Genomic DNA, 19,754 nt, shown 5'->3' on the forward strand with positions numbered 1-19,754 from the left:
TCTCTTCCTGAAAAATGCTTTAACTAAGTTTGTTGCCTTGTGTATTATGTATTACTGTCGTCCAGAATTTTAGTTCATTCTTTCTTTAATATCTCCAAATTATCATTGTTGTCAGTACAAGTAGTACCTATTTAGACTTACACTTGTTTCTTTCTAACCAGTGTTTTTGCTCAGCATTGTCTCTTATATTTTCTTCATTCCTTTTGAGTTTCCTTCTTCTTGTAGTACATCACTTAGAAATTCTTTCAGTGAGAGCCTGCTAATAATAAAGTTAGTGTTGGCTTGTCTAAAAATGTTTTCATTTTGCCTTATTTTATGTAGAAATTATTTCTAGATAGAAAGCAGCAGTAGAGAATTTTAATTATAGTAAATTCTATGTTATATGAAATTCGAAGATGGGAAAGATAAACTTACGATATTTAAGTACCCACCTTTTTGTTGTTAAATCACTTATGAAGCCCATTGAGGAAAAAAAAGCCATTTCAAAGTCATCAGGAAGGGACTTCCCTGGTGGCACAGTGGTTAAGAATCCGCCTGTCAATGCAGGGGGCAAGGGTTCAAGCCCTGGTCTGGGAAGATCCCACATGCCGCAGAGCAACTAAGCCTGTGCCCCACAACTACTGAGTCTGCGCTCTAGAGCCCGGGTGCCACACCTACTGAAGCCTGTGCACCTAGAGCCCATGCACCGCAACAAGAGGAGCCACCGCAATGAGAAGCCCACGCACTGCAACGAAGAGTAGCCTCCGCCACAACTGGAGAAAGCCCACATGCAGCGATGAAGACCCAATACAGCCAAAAATAAATAAATAAAAATAAATAAATAAAAAACAAAGTAATCAGGTAATATTCTACTATATAGATTCTCAAAGATTAAAATCTCACATTTATAAGAAAATGAGGTTGATTTCTCATGGTGATTTGTGTATTACTGATAAGACTCAGGTAATAAAATAGGGTCCCTTGCATATGAGGATGTGAAATAGTCCAGTTTTTTTATATCCTGGTTGTTTTTTTTTTTTTAAGTATGACCATCAAAAAGAAAGATAAAAAGATTAGCACAATTGGAAAACAAGTCAACAGAAAATACGCCAGTGTCCTTCCAAGATAAGTAGGCATAGATTAGAGAAGAATAAAATAGCAGAAACAGTCATCTTTTAGCATTCCAAGTGTATAATGACACAAGACTAATTCTATTTTCTTGGCTTTCTTTTGTCTTCAGTACAAGTTTCTGTGCAGTTGTACACAATCAATATATTGGAGCAGATTTCCCCTGGAGTAATTTCTCTTTTGTGGTGGAATACAATTTTGTAGAAAACTCTTGTTGGGCTGAACATTGTGAAAAATTGAATATTCCTTACTTGGCCTTTAAAGTGATTCTTCCAGACACAGTTTTAAAGAGTAAGGATATAAACCAAAATTCCTTTTTTGTTCCATTAGCATGAAAATTTGCTGCTTTCTATTTCTGATCTATGGAAAGAGAATAAACTATAGCATTAGAAGACTTGAGTTCAAGCTCTAACCTCACCACCAACTGTGTGACCTTGAGCAAGACCTTTAACTATCTCTTGCCTCTTTTGTAAAATAGCCTTTACTGATTCTATTTGTCTTCATCTGTTTAGCTTCTAAATTTTACTTATAATAGCACTATTAAATTATAATTATATCTAATCCTAACTGACTTTTATGCAACAATATTTTTATTGAATTTTAGGGAAAAATATGTCATAGTATGTTGACTGACACAGAGAACTTTTAATACACAACAAAAAATTATGCACAAATGCTTGGCAAAGAGTCTAAACCACTTTGCATAGCATTTGGTTTCTTTGTATTTCTCAGTAACGCTTCACATGACTAAGGTTGTGAATTCTCAGATCCATTAAATTAAAAATCCTGTATATTTTTAGTCCCAGTGCATCTCTCATTCAAAACTTGCCATAAGTCACTTTCCATCCACCTCAAGTATGAGTAGGAAGTTTGAATTCTGAGACATTCCAACTCAATTCTAAAAATACAACCATAATTATTACTCTGGAATCTTTGATACAGAAATTTAAGCATTAACTTCATTAAATAATTAAAACATGGGTTCAAGAAAGGATAAAAGGTAAACATTCATCTTTAAACTGAATTTATTCAACCAATTCCTTATTTGGGTCATTTATAATGCTTCAATTTTCTACTATTATACCACAAGATTTATAGTAGTTTATATATCTTATATATCTTTATGTACTTGTTGTAAGAAGTAAAAATTCCAGGGTAAAATGAATTGCTGGTTCAAAGGTATACACACATTTATATATTGCCAATAGCTTTCCAGAAATTCTATCCCAATTTATATTTATGCGGAAAGTGTGAGAGAATCCTTTCCCTCATATTTTTACTACAAGTAGGTATTATTAATCTTTTAAATTTTTGAAAGGATTAGAGGCAAATAATATTTTATAGTTGTGTTATTGCATTTCTTTGATTATCCATACCATTTCATAAGTGAATTGATCTTGTATAGCCATTCTTTTATAAATGGCCAGTTTATGTCCTTTGTCCACTTATTTGTTGAGGTATATGATCTTTTTCCTATTGATCTGTAGCATTCCCTATGGATTATTGTGCATAATTTTAAATTTTGATGTAAATCAGTATATATATTTATACAGGAAATGTCCAATATGTACTAATTGAATAAAGCAGATATTAACATTCAGGTAGAGTATGATCCTGTTTTTTCTTTTCCTTATTTTTTCAAGTGAATGTACATGTGTAAGTATAGACAAGCAAACATATAGAAAAAAGTGTGGAAGTATGTGTTAAACTCTGTTTTTAGTATATAGTAGTTTTAATAAATTCTATTAACTATTATTTCTAGGAGTAGAATAACATGATTTTTATTTTATTCTTCAGACCTTTCTTTATTCTGAATTCATATTTTTACAATGAATATGTTTTATTTTTATACTACTCCTTGAGCATACACCTGTTATTCTCATGTTTAGTAAAAAGAGAAAGAACCGAGGGATGAGAAAAAAGAGAAATATTTATAAATTTTTTCATATTTAGGAAGCACCTTGCTGGATAGTTTTGGTGGTTTTCTTTTGGAAATTCAGATTCCATATGTGTTTTTTGCATCTGAAGGACTTCTTAATACTCCAGAAATACTTCAGTTGTTAGAAACCAAGTAAGTTATTGACTTCATAACTTAGGAAAGATGTATATACCCTAATTGGCTAAATATTATGCTATATATGTGGCACTATTTCTCTCTGATTCAAGCCTGGAATTATATCACATAGGAATAGTTTTCCATAGAGTTTATGTCAACTTATACTTCTCTCCCTATAGTACACCATCATAATTATTGAATATTGTCTTTTTTTGGTTATATATCAATTTTGTGGAGAAAAAATAGTTAATTATTATTTCAATTCATTTTTAATTGCATTTCTTTTGTTACCAGCAAATATGAGGATTTTACGTGGGGGGTTTTCTGTGAATTACATGGTCATGTCTTTGGGTCATTGATATTATTGAGAATGAGTATTCTTATTTAGAGGACTTTAAATACTGACTAGGAAGCAAGATTATGAAGTTCTAAATGAATTCTCAAGTTTTTAGACCTTTAGTTCTAACATCATACCAACACGGAGCATTTTTAAATGATCTAAAACACTATCATAGCGTACAAGTTGTCACAGGAAGGTTAGACATTGGGCTATATATCAAGGAAGGATAATTATGCTGTGACCTTCATTAAAATGCAGATCTATTTTCCATACTTTTGTTTTTATATCTTAAGGCTGTGGGGCATTCACAGAAAACTTGAGCTTATAAAAGATAGTTTAAATCTAGGCAACTTTTCAGGAGAAAAAAGGAAATTCTGATAAATGCAGAATGTTTTAGTCTCATAACACAATGTTTTAATTTCATGAATTATTACTTACAGAACCAGAATAAATTGGTCAAGACATTTATAATAGGGGAATTCCCTGTCAGTCCAGTGGTTAGGACTCCACACTCTCACTGCCAGGGGCCCAGGTTCAGTCCCTGGTGGGGGAACTAAAATCCCACAAGCCACGTGGGTGTGGGCAAAAGAAAAAACCCAAAAAAACAAACAAACAAAAGAAAGACATTTATAATAGTATCATGTACAGTAATATTTAGCAAAATATCTAAGGCAACACATATCTCAACTAATTTGTCATAAATGGAATAATTCATAATTTCATTCCTCAAATTTCTTAAGTGGAATAAATTGAGGTATGAAACTTGAACAGTAGTTCAAATAATTTAATATGCAGGAGGACAATACAGTTTTTCTTAAAGAATTTTTCTTAGCCATCTGTCACCCCAAAATATTATATTTTACAGGTATAATATCACATTGGTGGAGAGATGCTGCAGTGAGTCACTGAAACTTTTTGGAGGTACAGAGCATTATGTAGTGGTGACAATTGATGAGGACACCACCATAATTTTGCAGGTAAAACTATACAATAAAAAATATAAATCAAATATATTAAAATACATGTGTAACCATGTAATCTATTAGCTTTAGAGAGCTTAACTATAATCTACTCATGATTTCTTCCAAAACTTTGCAAATGGGCCATAAGTGCTAAAATCATCACCGTGGAAAATGGCTATTACCAAGCTTTTTCAATGCCTTGTAATTTTTAACGTACTTTAAGAAGATAGAGCAAATATAGTATCTTTAACATTATGTATTGACCTTTTTTTAAATACATTTATAGAATAATTATAGTGTTGAAAACTTTAAAAATCAAATTCTAGCCACTGTGTTTCTTAAAAGGAGGTAACATATTAATTTGTAATTGGTAATACGGGATTTCCTCTAAAGTAAGTGGGGATTGCCTATAAATTAGTCAGTTTTTAAAAAGAGAGAGAAAATCTCTTCAAAAATCCATATATTTTAGAATTTAAGATGTATGAATCTCCCTGATATGTTTGCTTGATTGGAGTACAAATTACAAAGAAATTAATTTAATAGTGTGGGAGTGGAGAGCAGAAAGCAGTTTGATGGTATGGAGTATAAATTAATGGCACATATTATGGTAAGGTAGAAGTCTGATTTAATAAGCAAATGTTAATACTATAAGAATTATATGACGGAAACAAAAAAGCTCTGTTAGAAAGATTCTTATGGAATATTGTATCTTGCATATTTAAGGTTATTAAATAACAGTTATTTGTGGGAGGGAAATCCTGTTTGGGAAAACTGTTTTAATCCATGCTTACATAACTTACTGTTAGAATAAAATACTTCTTGAATTATTCACTCTATCAAAAATTAATATTGTTAAAGGAAAAAAGAGATTCTAGATCATTAGAAAGACATTCCTATAAGTTCATTAACTGCTGATTTTTCATCTTCCTTAAGTAAGCATTAAGTGCAGATTATCCCATGGGTTTTTGTCCTTAAGAGTAGCCAGATCCCTGTCTACAAAGAACTGCCCAGATAGGAGCACTCTGTAGACTGCTTGCTTCATGTCTAGGACTTTGGGAGATTCATGAACCCCCCTTGCTGAGTCTATCATTAACCGTTTTACAACTACTGTAGCTTTTCCCCTACTACTTCCAGTGTGACTTTAATTTTTCCATAAAATGGGAACCCATACCCATGCTTCTTCTCAAGTTATAATTTATATATCATAGATTCTAGAAATATGGCAACAATAATTTCGTAACAACTGGTCAACCTAGTGAATCTTTTTATTTTATTTATTTTCTGGTAGGACCTAGAAGAATTAAACTGTGAGAAGGCATCAGACAATATCATTATGAGACTGATGGCATTATCATTCCAGTACAGCTATTGTTGGATAATTTTATATGCCAAAAAACCATTAAACTCAGAGTAAGTAAACACGTCTCCATCCAAAGTCACATATATATCTTTTAAGTTATCCCATCTTCTTCTTCGAATAAAAGTAGGTATGTAAATTTTCTTTTTGCTCATCTAGTTTGCTTTAAGTAAGGGATTCTCAAGGTGAAGGCATGCCCATAGGAAAACAAATCGGAATTTTGGAGATGATATCTTTCCCCTGGACAGTCAGTGCAAGTCATGCTCCCCACCTCTACCTCACTAAGAATTGCTGCTGTGAGTGTTTCATATTTTATTAATTTTTAATTCTGGACTCGTCTGTTAAAAAATGTCATTCTTAAATCACTTCTCTCTAAAATTTTATTAGATATACCAACTAACTAGCATCTTACTATACTTTCTTTCATTGATGTGCTTAACTGAAAAATTGCCCCCAAATCCACGCCAAGACACTGGCTCAAATTATCATTATATGTCTCTCCTTTCCCTCATTCTAAATTTTATGAACATACTGCTTTCACTTTCTCCTTTTATTCTTTGCAATCTGGCTTTTCTCTCTATCTCTATTCTGATCTCTGTCTCTCAGATGTCACTCATCATTTGTGACTTTCTTATGATCATATCCAAAAATATTTTTATCTTTCACTGCTCTGAAGTATTTAAGACTATTGTCAGTGCTTTCCGCCTTGAAACTCTTCAGTTCCATGGCACTTCAATGTTTTTGATCTTCTACCTCTCTACTTCTTGTCTTTTCCTCTTCTTCTTCCTTGTCCCAGTCTCCAGATAGATATGAAATCTCTTTTTTTCTTCTATTTTGTCCATTAAAAATCTTATCTTCTCCGCTAGCTTCAGTTATCGTCTTTCTGCATATAATTATTATATTTCTATCTGCAGCTGCAGTCTCTGTTTGAATTTCCTGACCTAATATCTCTAATTTTCTATATAATATTTACACTCTGATATTCCGCCGGCTCTCAAAGTTAACATAGTATGAGTTCATTTTATTCTCTATTCCCTCCAAAACTGTATCTCCTCTTTTCTGCCCTTTAGCTATTTATGACCATTGCCTTTCTTTTAGTCATCAAGACTGGAAAACAAATCCTATAGATTCAACCACTGGACTTTCATCTCTCCCCTCGCTCCATTTATATTACCAACATCTTAGTTCAGTTTCTCATTATTTTATGTGGACTGTTATAACAAATGGTTTTCACACCTCCAGATGACTCTCAACATTACTCTTCATAATCTGTCATACACTCAATTAATATTCCTAAAATCAGGCTCTTATTATTTCACTCTGATGAAACACCTTTACTGACTTCCCCGTTATTTACTGAATATATACAGACTACTCACCCTAATATTCAAAGTCTTCGGCATATAATCCTAACCTATATTTTCAGGCTTACTTTTCACTGCTTTCCATTTCAATCAAAAGTTCTGCTCATTGGCTTGCAAACATCCTCCTTGCTTTCCTACTTCTACTTTTGCTCATACAGTTCTCTTCTTCCTACGATATTCCTTCCTTCCTCCAGCTATTCCATCTGGTGAAATTGTGCCTATTTTTCAGGACCTATCTACTTTTTCTATTCAACCTTTCTTCAGTATCTCCCACTCTTGCATATAAACAGATATTTAGTTGTAACCTTTCCAACCTTCCAACTCCTTAGCTCCCTGTTTTTTCCTCATCTTTGATATTATCGTATTTTGTTTTGTATTATCATTTTGGGGCACTTGCCCTATATCAATGACCACATTGCTTTCATATGACAGATGCTTGGTAAATACTGTTTGATTGAATGAATGAATCCTTCCAACTAAATTGCACACTAGACTTATTCACTTTTTTGATCTCTACAATACTACATTACACATACCACACACATCACAGTAGAAGTTTCAAAAATATTCTTTAGTTATTAGATAAGGTACAGGTATCTTATCTTATTTAACATTACATTATCTGTGTGATTTTTTTCCTTTATTGACTTTCTTGTTTGACTCCATTTTTGTTTATCTTACTGTACCAAGCTCTTTGTATAAAATTATTATCATGTGAGGTTAAGTGTAAGTTAGAATCTAAGTATACAAACAACTTGGTTCTTATTCCTTCGTCTATTAACAATAACCTCTAGTAGTCACTTAACATAGTTTTTCCTTTCTATCAGAACTGAAAAATTAAAATAATTATTCAGTTCTAACAGAGGGATGGGAAAGCTGGGACAAAGTGAGAGAGTAGCATTGACATATATACACTACCAAATGTAAAATTGATGGCTAATGGGAAGCTGCTGCATAGCACGGGGAGATCAGCTCGATGCTTTGTGACCACCTAGAGGGATGGGATAGGGAGGGTGGGAGGGAGGCTCAAGAGGGAGGGGATATGGGGATATATGTATACTTAAAGCTGATTCACTTTGTTGTACAACAGAAACTAACACAACATTGTAAAGCAATTATACTCCAATAAAGATACTTTTAAAAATTATTCAGGTCTAAAATCTTCATTCTGAAGATTAATAAAGGCTGTAAAGCATTTTAAGCTTTATCAAGAACTTGGAAGTATTCTGGATAAATAATTGATGTGAAATTTTTTAAAGTTGTTTTTAGATTGGTATCCACCTAGAGGTGCAATTGAAGTACAAGAGATAATAATAGGAGATTTACACTTATTTTTATCCAGATGTTCATGAAAAAAATTAATTATGTAACACTCTGAGATTGTTTTGTGTTCAGGATAGAATTATCATTTATTCACAATAATATATTATTATAAAATGTAATTCTTTTCAGACTTCTAGGTATCCTGGTTTCATATTTTTAGATCATTGGAACATTTTTAAAGTATCTTAATCAACTGACCAAATGAGGAGAATTGAAAATACAAAATAAAATTTTTTAATTACTTTAGTAGTTCATGCCATTAGTTCCTGTTTGAGGAAATGTGTCAGGAGTCCCCAAGACAACCCCAAGTTGATGATTTGTTAGGAGTATTCACAGCACTGAAAATATTCTTGTACTCAAAGCAAATTCAGCAAAGGGAGAAAGGGCATGGATCAAAGTCCAGAGGAAACTAGGAGGAAGCTTCCAAGAGTCCTCTACTAGGAGAGTCACACAGAACATGCTTAACTTCCCCAGCAACGAGTTGTGATAACGTTTGTAAAATGTTGTCTACCAGGGAAACTCGCCAGACACTCAGTGCCCAGGGCTTTTATTAAGAGCTAGTCACGAATCAAAACTCTAGATTCCAAAAAGAAAGCAGGTGTTCAATAGAAACCATATCGTTTGAACAAACAGTTTAAGCACAGTGTGTCTCTCTTATCAGCCACTCTTTTGAAAAGAGCTTACCTGAGAAAGAAGCCAACAGAGGAAAGAAGAGCAAAGAGATTAAGAGAGCCATTGTCTCAATGACATTGTTTGAGTCCCTAGGTCCAAAAATGTCTTGTCCTGGACCCCTTAGTAATATAAGCCAATAAATTTCTTTTTCGTTGCTTGGAGTACTTAAAGTGGATAAAGATAGTAGGAATATCCACCCACAGCTCGAGTCACATCTGATGTGCTTAATAACTATAGACAGGGAAATAGCAGTGTTTTTTAAAATTACTGAGATATAACTGAGTTATAAGATTGTGTAAGTTCGAGGAGTACACTCTGTTGATTTGATACATTTATATATTGTAATATAATTACCACCTTAGTGTTAGTTAACACCTCTATCATGTCATATAATGATCATTTAAAAGACTGTTTTTTCTAACAGTTCAGGGAAAAGACCCAGGGAGGATTCTAGTTATCCTGGCTCTGGTTATATGTTCATATCTGAACCTGATACCTTGGCCAGGTAGTTGGCTAGGCTTCAGTCACATAGCCATCCCTGGGGCTAGTAAGGGGATGAATTAAACTTTTCTACACACACACACACACACACACACACACAGACACACACACACACACACACTCAGCATCTCCTAGATTTAACGGTACTATTGAAGAATGGCGGTGGAACTGTTCTTACAAAAGAGTGCTGAGTGGACAAAAAAAATGAGTCTGCCACACAAGCATTGTTTTAGCCAGGTTATTCTAAAAACTTTATAAAACGTGAAAAATAAAATGAATTTTAATAAGTATAGTCAGACATCAAATGAGTAGAATATAATAATATAATTTTTTTTAGGTACTGTCTTACAGAAAAGACACTTCATCACCTAGCTTTGATTTATGCAGCTTTGGTTTCATCTGGGCTAAAATCAGAAGAACTGGATGTAAAGGTATTCTTTTTCTATATGTTTGTTTGTATTTTTCATAAGCCAAAATTTATGAAATCTGAAACTCAGCTGCCCAGTGAGAATAAACATTAAATGGTTAAACTAAAAAACACTTAAAAGCCATATAAAGAACAGTTTCAAATTAACAAATATTCTTTCCACTTAAATTTCTGCTCTAAAAGCCTTTAATGAATTTAAATTCATATTTTATCTCTTCATTACTACTTAGATTTTTTGAAACAGGTCAGGATATGAATAAAAATAAATATCCCTTGATCAAAAATGTTCACTTATGAGAGACATACTGTTTTTATCTGCTGTAAAATGGAAATCTTATGACATATGAATAGAGCAATATCTTGGTGATCTCTAATCAGTCTCCTTTCTTGGCTTTTTTTCAATGTCCCACTCTGAAGTTTATGTATTTCCCCAAAATTCAGGGCTCAGTCCTCTACTATTATCACTTTATATTCTTTCCTTAATAAACTCAGACATTCCCACAAATTTAGCTTTCATTTTTAAGAAAATCCTTAAAATTTTTCTAACTTTTCTTAAGGTCTGCACCTATATTCTAGAATTCTTCTGGAAATCCCCACATGAATATCCCACAGGTACCTCAAATTCTGCATATCCAAAACATAACTTCTCATCCTCCCCCAAACTTGATGTTGACCTAAAACAAATAGACTGCCAGTTATTTCTGCAGCAAAAATGGGTTTATATGGGATCAACAAAGAATTGCAACTCAGGGCCTGCAACCATGGCAAGCCATATGCAAGTCTGGGCACAATAAGGTGAGGTGAAATCTTTTAAAGAGGGGAAAAGGAAGTTGGGAGGGTTATATAGTAAACAAAGAGTCCATTGGAGGAGTTGAGAGTTTCATTGGCTGAGTTGTGACAGCCTCTTATTGGCTGAGCTCTTGCTAGGAAAGAAGAGGAAGTCTTTCTTCCTATTGAATTGTACTATCATGGTAGGGCATGAGAGCTCCTCCTGCTGGTCTCCCAACTCTATTTTAATTAAGGTTTCTGTTAGTTTTTTACACCTACTTTATGGCATCACTATTCTAATCTAATCAGTAACTAAATCTTCCTTTTAACTCTGCAGTGTCTCTAGAGTATGCCTCTCTTTTCTACTCCCATTGCTATTTCCCTAAATTCAGGCCTTCACCTCTCACTTGGCATTCTAAGGTAACTTTCTAATTAATCTCTTTACTTCTACTCTTTTCCCACTCCCGTGCATCATGTATATTGACACCAATTACATTTCTGAAATACAGCTGTGAATATTTCACTCCCTAGACTGTAAGCATAAAAGAAAGGGAACATGCTTTTCATTTTTGTCTTCCTAGCACCAAGCACAGAGCCTACGTAGTAGCCTCTTGATAAATATTTGTTGTTGAATTGAATTTTTGTGCTCAAAAGACCTTCTGTAGCTTCCTACTTCATCAAAATAGAGTTAACCTCAGGTGGATTCAAACTCCTCTATGATTTGACCCCTAGTAATCCTTCCTTTAACATCATTCTACTCACCTTTTCCTGAATATGCCCCCACCTCTCAGCCATCTGATTCTGTCCTGTCTTCCCCCAGAAATACTATTCCCCATCCCCTTACTGCCAGTCTTCATAGTTCTGACTTTTTCTACCCAGCTCAAATACCACCTCCTTTAAAAAATTTGCACCAGTTATACTCTCTCAAGATGAATCTCTCCTCCCATCCTCCTAATAATGCTTTATACCTTTATTATAATATGAGGTGTTTGTTCATATATCCTCCACCCTGGATGGTGAGAACTAGGCCCTTTTCTTTGTAAAAGCTATAACATCTAGCAAAGTGTTTTGTACACAGTAAAAATATTCAACAAACATCTGCTAAACAGAATTCAGTGAAAGCAGAACCTGTTAAGAAAATCAACAAATGATCTATTTGAAATAGAATCCAGATAATTTTGATCCTGTGATGCATGTTAAACATAGAAGTAAAATTCTTGGAAAAGTTATCTAAATAAATATAAATTTGTCTCATTTATTCATTCAAGTGAGGTTTTACCACTTAATCAGCCTCTTTTCTCTTCAGCTAATAGAAAGCAGTCATATACAAAATATGCTTTAGAAAATCATTTTAAAAATCTATACATGGGGTATCTGATACCAGAAAGTTACCCTATTCAGGTACAGTGACATGATCCACAGAGGACATGTTCCAAGGAAGGCATTTGGAGATGAAATAGGAGGTACTGCTCAGGCACAATCCATTCCAAATGAAATGGAATGGATTGTTTGTTCCCACCTGGATCTAACTACTCCAAAAGCTTTTCAAGTTCACATGATAATCTTAAAAGTATGTCCACTTTTCCATGGAATTTGAGAAACAAGATGATTAATTTGCTCTAATTCTTGTATCAATGTATCACCAATACTCAAGTCTCCCATTCTCCTAACTTGATGACCTTATGACATTAAAGGGGGTTCCCTAGACTCGTATTATTTTAGAATACATTTAGTAATATGGCTTTTGGCCTCTTAGGCCAAAAAAATCCATCAGGTTGGATTATTTTTTTATTTCCAAGCATCTGGAGAGCCTAGCCATAAAGGGAATATTAAGAAATTTAAGTACATTTTCTTAAACTAAAAGAAAATACAGCTAGTAGTGTCATGCCATATTTTACTTTAATATAAAAAAAATTCTATAAATTTCTTATGAATGCTCTTTGCAGAAAAATGCTTAGATACACACATATGCAAATTTTTGAAAACAATGTTAGCAGGGGTTCTTGAATCTCCCAAAGTCTAGCCATGAGCTCCAGAATCCTTACCCTTAAGTTAAGGTAATATTCATTACCATTATAAAATTATGCTCTTTAAAATAAAATTTATATTTAAATAAAAGTCTCAAATCTTCTCAAAACGTCCAAAACTTTTAATAAAATAAATTTGGAATCAAACAGTGTATTTCTGTGTACTCTATATATTTCATATAAAAAGAAAATCCTTCTTTAGCATGCATATACCCCCAGGTATATGCTAGCAGTTTCGTATTTGTTATTCTTGTGGAAGAAAAAAAATGTCATAATTATTTTGTGAGGTTTGTACAGTCTTTGTTTCTTAAATTTCCACTACAGGACAGAATATTCATATTTTTAAGATGTGATTGTTTAGGGCAGTGTTCTCTATCCACATTAAACTGCTAACCCATGAACTATCTTTCCTTCAACCAAAGCCAAAAGACGAAGAATAAGATAAAAATAGAAATGAAAGGGGAAGGAAAAGGCTGGCATTGCAGAAGAGGGAAGGGCATAGAGGAAAACATAAGAGACAGACAGGAAGTAGGACATATTAAGAAATTCTTTTTAGAGTTAAGTTTAACACACACATCACACATTTTTGTCAGGGGTATCTTACCATCAAATAAGCCAAGATTGGATGAACAATTCCAAGAATACTCTAAATCAGAACATATTCTTCTTTTTGAATACAGCATCAAATTAATCTGTAAATATCCTTATTTTTCAACTTTGTTTTTGAAAAATCTTGCACTATTGTTTAATTCTTATTTTTATTTGAGAACTGTTAAGTTTAACCTAGAAAAAGCAAAATATTAATTATTGCTAGTGACATCCAAATTGCTTTTTTTCTAATACAGATGAAATAAAACACCAAATACGTTTAAAAGACTTTATTAATAAATGCCAAATGGAAGTGAAGAATAACAATTTAGATCCAAAAATTAGAAACTACAAGGATATCATATTTAAAGAAGGAAAGTAAATTGTTTATCCTCACAAATAAAACATCCTGGATTTCACATAGATAAATTAGTAAATTATATCTAAAATAGTGTACAAAGATTAGAATCTTCTGGGGGTTTTTTTCTCCTAATTGCAAACAATTTTTGAGTGATATATTTTGTTTCCTAGTATTTCCTATAATCTAACATAAAAAATATATTTTAGCTTCTAATTGCCCCAGGAGTGGAAGAGACTGCACTGCTAATTCGACAAATTGCTGACCACAATTTAATGACCTCGAAGAGGGATCCTCACGAATGGTTGGATAAATCCTGGCTTGAAATCTCACCATCTAAGGTTTATTTCCTAATATATAAATTAGATATTTGCAAAGCAAATATAAATACATGTACTTGAATTCTTTTTCTGGTAGCATTTTCTTGTTCTATCATGCTTGCATGAATATATGTAACAATAGCCATAATGCACAGCATTTATTTAGACAGTTTTCCAGAATTATGAGTATTTTTCAATCTCAAAGAACTGTTTTTTTATAAATTTATTTACTTTTGGCTGTGTTGGGTCTTCGTTGCTGCATGTGGGCTTTCTCTAGTTGTGGCAAGCGGGGGCCACTCTTCGTTGTGGCACACAGGCTTCTCATTGCAGTGGCTTCTCTTTGTTGCAGAGCATGGACTCTAGGCAGGCGGGCTTCAGTAGTTGTGGCTCGCAGGCTTAGTTGCTCCGTGGCATGTGGGATCTTCCCGGACCAGGGCTCGAACCCCTGTCCCCTGCATTGGCAGGCGGATTCTTCCAAGAACCTTTATTTGGTCACACTGAAATCTGATTTCAATATAATTTTCAAATGTCACAAAATAGTCTTTTCCCCCCCCCCAACCATTTAAAAATGTAAAAACCGTCCTTAGCTCTTGGCCTGTTAAAAGGTAAACAGGTACATTAAAATCCTGAAGTTGATTTGAGGGCAGGCAGATTCTTAACCACTGCACTACCAGGGAAGTCCCTCATAGAACTATTTTAATGGGATCTTTTATAATGAACTTTCAAATCTAACTTATTATAAGGTGATCTAATGGCTTCAATGTCTAATATTTTTAAAAATATAATAATTTTTCTAATTCCTACATTTCAGCATTCAAGAATAGTAGGTATGAGAATAGCAAAATTCTATCATTCTGTGATTTGTCAGTAACTCAATTATATAATTGAAAGTAGAGTTATGAAATACTTATAAGATTAAATAGTTAATTTTTAGAAATTCCTTTTGTTTAAGCATAAATATTTCCAGGCTTTCATACCAACCTAGTGTTTCTGTTACCTTTATTTTCAATATATTCAAATCCTGAAGCCATGAGAAAAGAATGATGAAGATCGTTATGTACTAACTTGGAATGACCTTCAAAATATATTAAGTGAAACATGAAAGTTGCAGTGCAGAGCATGCAGTACACTACCATTTGTGTAAAACAAGGGGAAATTAATATTTATATGTATTTGTTTTTAAATGTATAAAATATCTCTGGAAGGATACCAAGAAATTAATTATCTCTAGAGAGAACTGAGGTAATGGAGTAGGAATGGGACTTTTCACTGTATACCTTTTAGTGCCTTTTGAATTTTACCTACGGAAAAAATAAAATTATAAAACAAATAAATAAAATAGTCATATATATTAAATCACAGGACTTTTACATGCCTAACAGAACATAACACTATCAACAATATGGGTATAATTAATTATGACATATATGTATGTGCAATTTCCTTCCTACAAAGGCACGTCCAATCTACTCACGTCTGTCGTTTGATAAACTAAAAGAGGGTGCAAAAAGCCAGTGTAACCCAGGAAAAAAGAAAGAAATTTGGCAATAAAGATGGCTGCTACATTTCTAGACATTTATGAGATCTCTCTGAAAATGTGTATTTTTAGACTGTCAGGGTCAGTTCTGGTTGATAGTAATTCTTCCTGTACTTTTCACAATAAGCCTTTCCTGAAATTATAACATCTGTTAGATATCATAAACATGGTTCATTTAACCAAACCATGATAGTATATGGTCTACAAAGGGAGAGCTAAAGAAATCTTGAGCTATATAACTAAGTACCCTAAAACAGCAGTCCCCAACCTTTTAGGCACCAGGGGCCGGTTTCGTGGAAGACGGGTTTTCCACGGACTGGGGTGGGGCGGGATGGTTCAGGCGGTAATGCGAGCGATGGGGAGCGGCAGATGAAGCTTTGCTCCGCCCTCTGCCACCTCCTGCTGTGCGGGCGGGGGGCTGGGGAACCCTGCCCTGAAAGGTAGAAGAGCTGTCATTAGATAAAACGATTGTTTGAAGGAAATGGACTGTAATGAGTCTCTTTGGATGAGTGATTAGACTGAATGAACTTTAAGATCCTTCCCAATTCTGGGTGTGTGAATCTTTACTGACAAAAAAGTTTCCTTCCTCCTGGCCATACTCTTTCCCCCAAGCATCTCAAATTGAGTGGTAGGTGCAACAACAAAAATTTTAATCTGCTGGAGTGAGTAGAGTAAGAAAAAAACACTGGCTGATTATTCCTTACACTTTTTTCTAGGAAGAAATGTACTTACTTGATTTTCCAAGTGTTAATCCATTGGTGGCTCAGCTCATGTTAAATAAAGGACCTTCACTGAACTGGATACTATTAGCAACTCTTTGTCAACTTCAGGAACTCCTACCTGAAGTTCCAGAAAAAGTGTTAAAGGTTAGCTATTTAAGATCCATATTCTTCTATGAATTTATTTCCTTTGCATTTGAGTATCTATTTTTACCATAAGGGTTTTCAAAATGAAGTTATCCAAGTTTGTTTTGGACTTCACAGAGCAAAGAAATGATTTACTTAAACTAAATTTCATACAGAATTCTCATTGGTCGTCAGTCACATTATATATTTTAAAGCTATCTTATATAGATAATTCTGTACAGATCATTTATCACACTTCAAATCATTTTGAAGTGTTATACTGCCCACAGATATTCAATTACACACTCTATTCATACGTGTTTACATTATCTCTTCCAAATAATCCTGAAGCCCCTCTTTATAGTAGTAGCTAAAGAGAACTTTAGCCTTATCAGTAAGTTTCTTTAATTTTTATGAAGGAAATGGTATTCATGTAAATTGTGTAACTAAAAATTTTATTTTAAGTGATTAGAAAATAGATGCAAATTACAATGTATTTCTTTTAATGGAGCCTAATTATGTTCTCACTACATGGATCAATATAATACCTTTGGATGGACTACTTATTTATATTTTTCTTATTTCCATTTAGATAAGTGTCATCACTTATATTTACTTGACTGATGTTTATGTTGTATTTTTATTATATTAATTAATTTTTAAAATTTTTTTAGCATTTTTGTGACATCACTTCCTTATTCAAGATTAGTCCTTCTGTAACAAAATCACCTCAAATTTCATCACCTCAGGAAAATAGGAATCAAACTAGTGCCTTTACTTCTCAGACTTCAGCTTCTGGCTCTTCAGATTCTGTCATTCAAGAACATAATGAATATTACCAATATTCAGACTTAGGAGAGACAGTGCACGAAGACACAAACGCCACTTCAAATTATAACTCTTCCCTTATGAAACTAAAAGAAATGCCATGCATTTTACCACCTGTGACTTCTTGCAATCAGACCAGCTACTGGAAAGTGTCCAGTTGTAACCCTAACATAATGCAGAATAATTCTTTCCTGACTAATATAGAAGCAAGGAATGTGTCTGGTAGTTCCTTTCTGAACCAGAATGATTCAGAGTCAGATGTCTTTTCTTTGGGTCTAACAGCAATGAATTGTGAAACCATGATATCACCAATTGACACTCAGAAGAGAGTTACCCCTAACTTTATAAATTATCAGAAAAAGGAAACACATGAAGCAAAAGGACCTACAAACAAAGAATTGTCTGCCCCTGTCTTTTCACTAGAGAGTTCTCAATCTCCTCTTCATTGGAACTTTAAAAGAAATGTATGGCAACAACAGAATCACTCATTCAACTTACAATATGGTGCAGAGCAGAATACGTGTGACAAATGGTCCTCTCAGAAAGATAATTTATTCACTAATCAGCAAAAATGTCTATCGGATGAGTTAGAAGGCCTCATACGTGAAAGTTCAAATGCTGAGACTAAAAAGACTTTCTGGAAAGAATTACCATCCGTCCCCAGTTTGGATTTATTTTGTGCTTCTGATTCTAATGTAAGTCAAAAAGAATTCAACAGTCTTTATTTCTACCAAAGAGCTGGAAAATGTTTAGGACAGAAAAGGCACTCTGTATCTTCATCTAACTCAGGAGACAAGAAATCATTAACAGGTAATACTGTCTATAGTTGATAAAACTACTCTCTAGTGTAATTTTTAAAGATAGACTCATCTCCAAGTTAAAAAAATTTTTGTTTTAATTACTACACTTAAGAATCTTCAATAACTTTGGCATCAAAAAAAATCAAAATTCTAATTATAGACTTTTAAGAAAATAAAGGCAAAGAAAATATGTCAAATTCTCATAGCTTTAGATGAACTAAGCATTTAACTTAAGAAGTTACAAGTAAAAACATGGAACAAATCTAAGTCAAGCAGAAGACTAAAATTAACAAAGATTAAATAAAGAAATTAGTGAATTAGGAAAGTAGCCTCTTTGTCAAGCGGGGATATTTAATGAGCTAACATTTATTAAGAACTTATTATATTTCCTTTATGTGGATTTAATTTTGACAATCCTATTAAATAGATACTACTATTGGCTATCTATTTTACAATTGATGTTTCTGAACATTTAGTCATATCAATTTTTTAAAACAATTTTATTTTCTCACTTCTGGTAATTATACCTTTTATTTCTGTGTTATTTCTTATTGCCTTGGCCTAAGCATTTAGAACAAAATATTAAGTTCTGATGGTCATACAAAGGTGGCCTTACTATGATGGGGAAAAAACAAAAAGAAAGGAGAAGCTGGAAGCTTCAAAACTCCTTTTTTGGGCTTCCCTGGTGGCACAGTGGTTGAGAGTCTGCCTGCCGATGCAGGGGACACGGGTTCGTGCCTTGGCCCGGGAAGATCCCACATGCCGCAGAGCGGCTGGGCTCGTGAGCCATGGCCACTGAGCCTGCGCGTCCGCAGGCTGTGCTCCGCAGCGGGAGAGGCCACAACAGTGAGAGGCCTGCGTAACGCAAAAAAAAAAAAAAAAAAACTCCTCTTTTGCCCAGGCCATTTTGTGAGGCCAAAAGGGGCCCAGAAAATCTTATATTCTTTGTTTTATTAAAAGAGGAACACTCAAACTATATAAGTCCCAGACTCACAAAACTTGGATTTGGTCCCATTTAATAGTCATAATTTGTTTTGTTCCTGATTTTAAGGGAAAATATTCTATCCCTAGTTTTGTAAGAACTTTTGTGAGGAATAGATGCTGAATTTTATTCAAACTCTTTTTGGTCCCTATTGGGGAAAATCAAACATGTTCTCTCTGTTGACATTAATGTAAATGTTTACAGGTTTACTAATAATCATTTTTGTCATTTCTGTGATAAACCTAATTGGCTTTTTTAAAAAATATCTTTATTGGAGTATAATTGCTTTATAATGTGTTAAAGTTTCTGCTGTACAACAAAGTGAATCAGCTGTATGTATACATATATCACCATATCCCCCTAATTGGCTTTTAAGGAATGATTTTTTAACATATGCTATTAAATATGGTTGCTAATATTTATTTGATTTTCATATCTACATTCATAATGAAATTAATTTATTGTGCTCTATTTGTACTCCGTAACAGTCTGACATGAAGGTAATTCTGGCTTCATAAATGAACTGGATGAAAATTTCATCTTTTTTCCACCCTGGAACAAATTAAGCATGTGAATTACTGTATATTTTTTT

The 19,754-nt window shown here is 33.6% G+C and overlaps 1 protein-coding gene across 1 annotated transcript in view; it reads left to right on the forward strand.

The window, feature by feature from the left end:
• SHOC1 (shortage in chiasmata 1) overlaps positions 1–19,754 on the forward strand; it is a gene marked incomplete at its 5' end in the record, with an annotated part of 88,770 nt that overhangs the window by 67,855 nt on the left and 1,161 nt on the right. The window contains 8 exons of the mRNA XM_082656743.1: positions 1,220–1,398; positions 3,061–3,178; positions 4,369–4,480; positions 5,754–5,875; positions 10,020–10,113; positions 14,060–14,191; positions 16,424–16,573; positions 17,227–18,190. Coding sequence (XP_082512869.1) covers positions 1,220–1,398; positions 3,061–3,178; positions 4,369–4,480; positions 5,754–5,875; positions 10,020–10,113; positions 14,060–14,191; positions 16,424–16,573; positions 17,227–18,190 — 1,871 coding nt within the window. The remainder of the gene's footprint in view (positions 1–1,219; positions 1,399–3,060; positions 3,179–4,368; positions 4,481–5,753; positions 5,876–10,019; positions 10,114–14,059; positions 14,192–16,423; positions 16,574–17,226; positions 18,191–19,754) is intronic.

The sequence above is a fragment of the Grampus griseus genome (genome assembly GCF_964374135.1).
Source record: "Grampus griseus genome assembly, chromosome: 6".
Taxonomy (NCBI): Eukaryota; Metazoa; Chordata; class Mammalia; order Artiodactyla; family Delphinidae; genus Grampus; species Grampus griseus.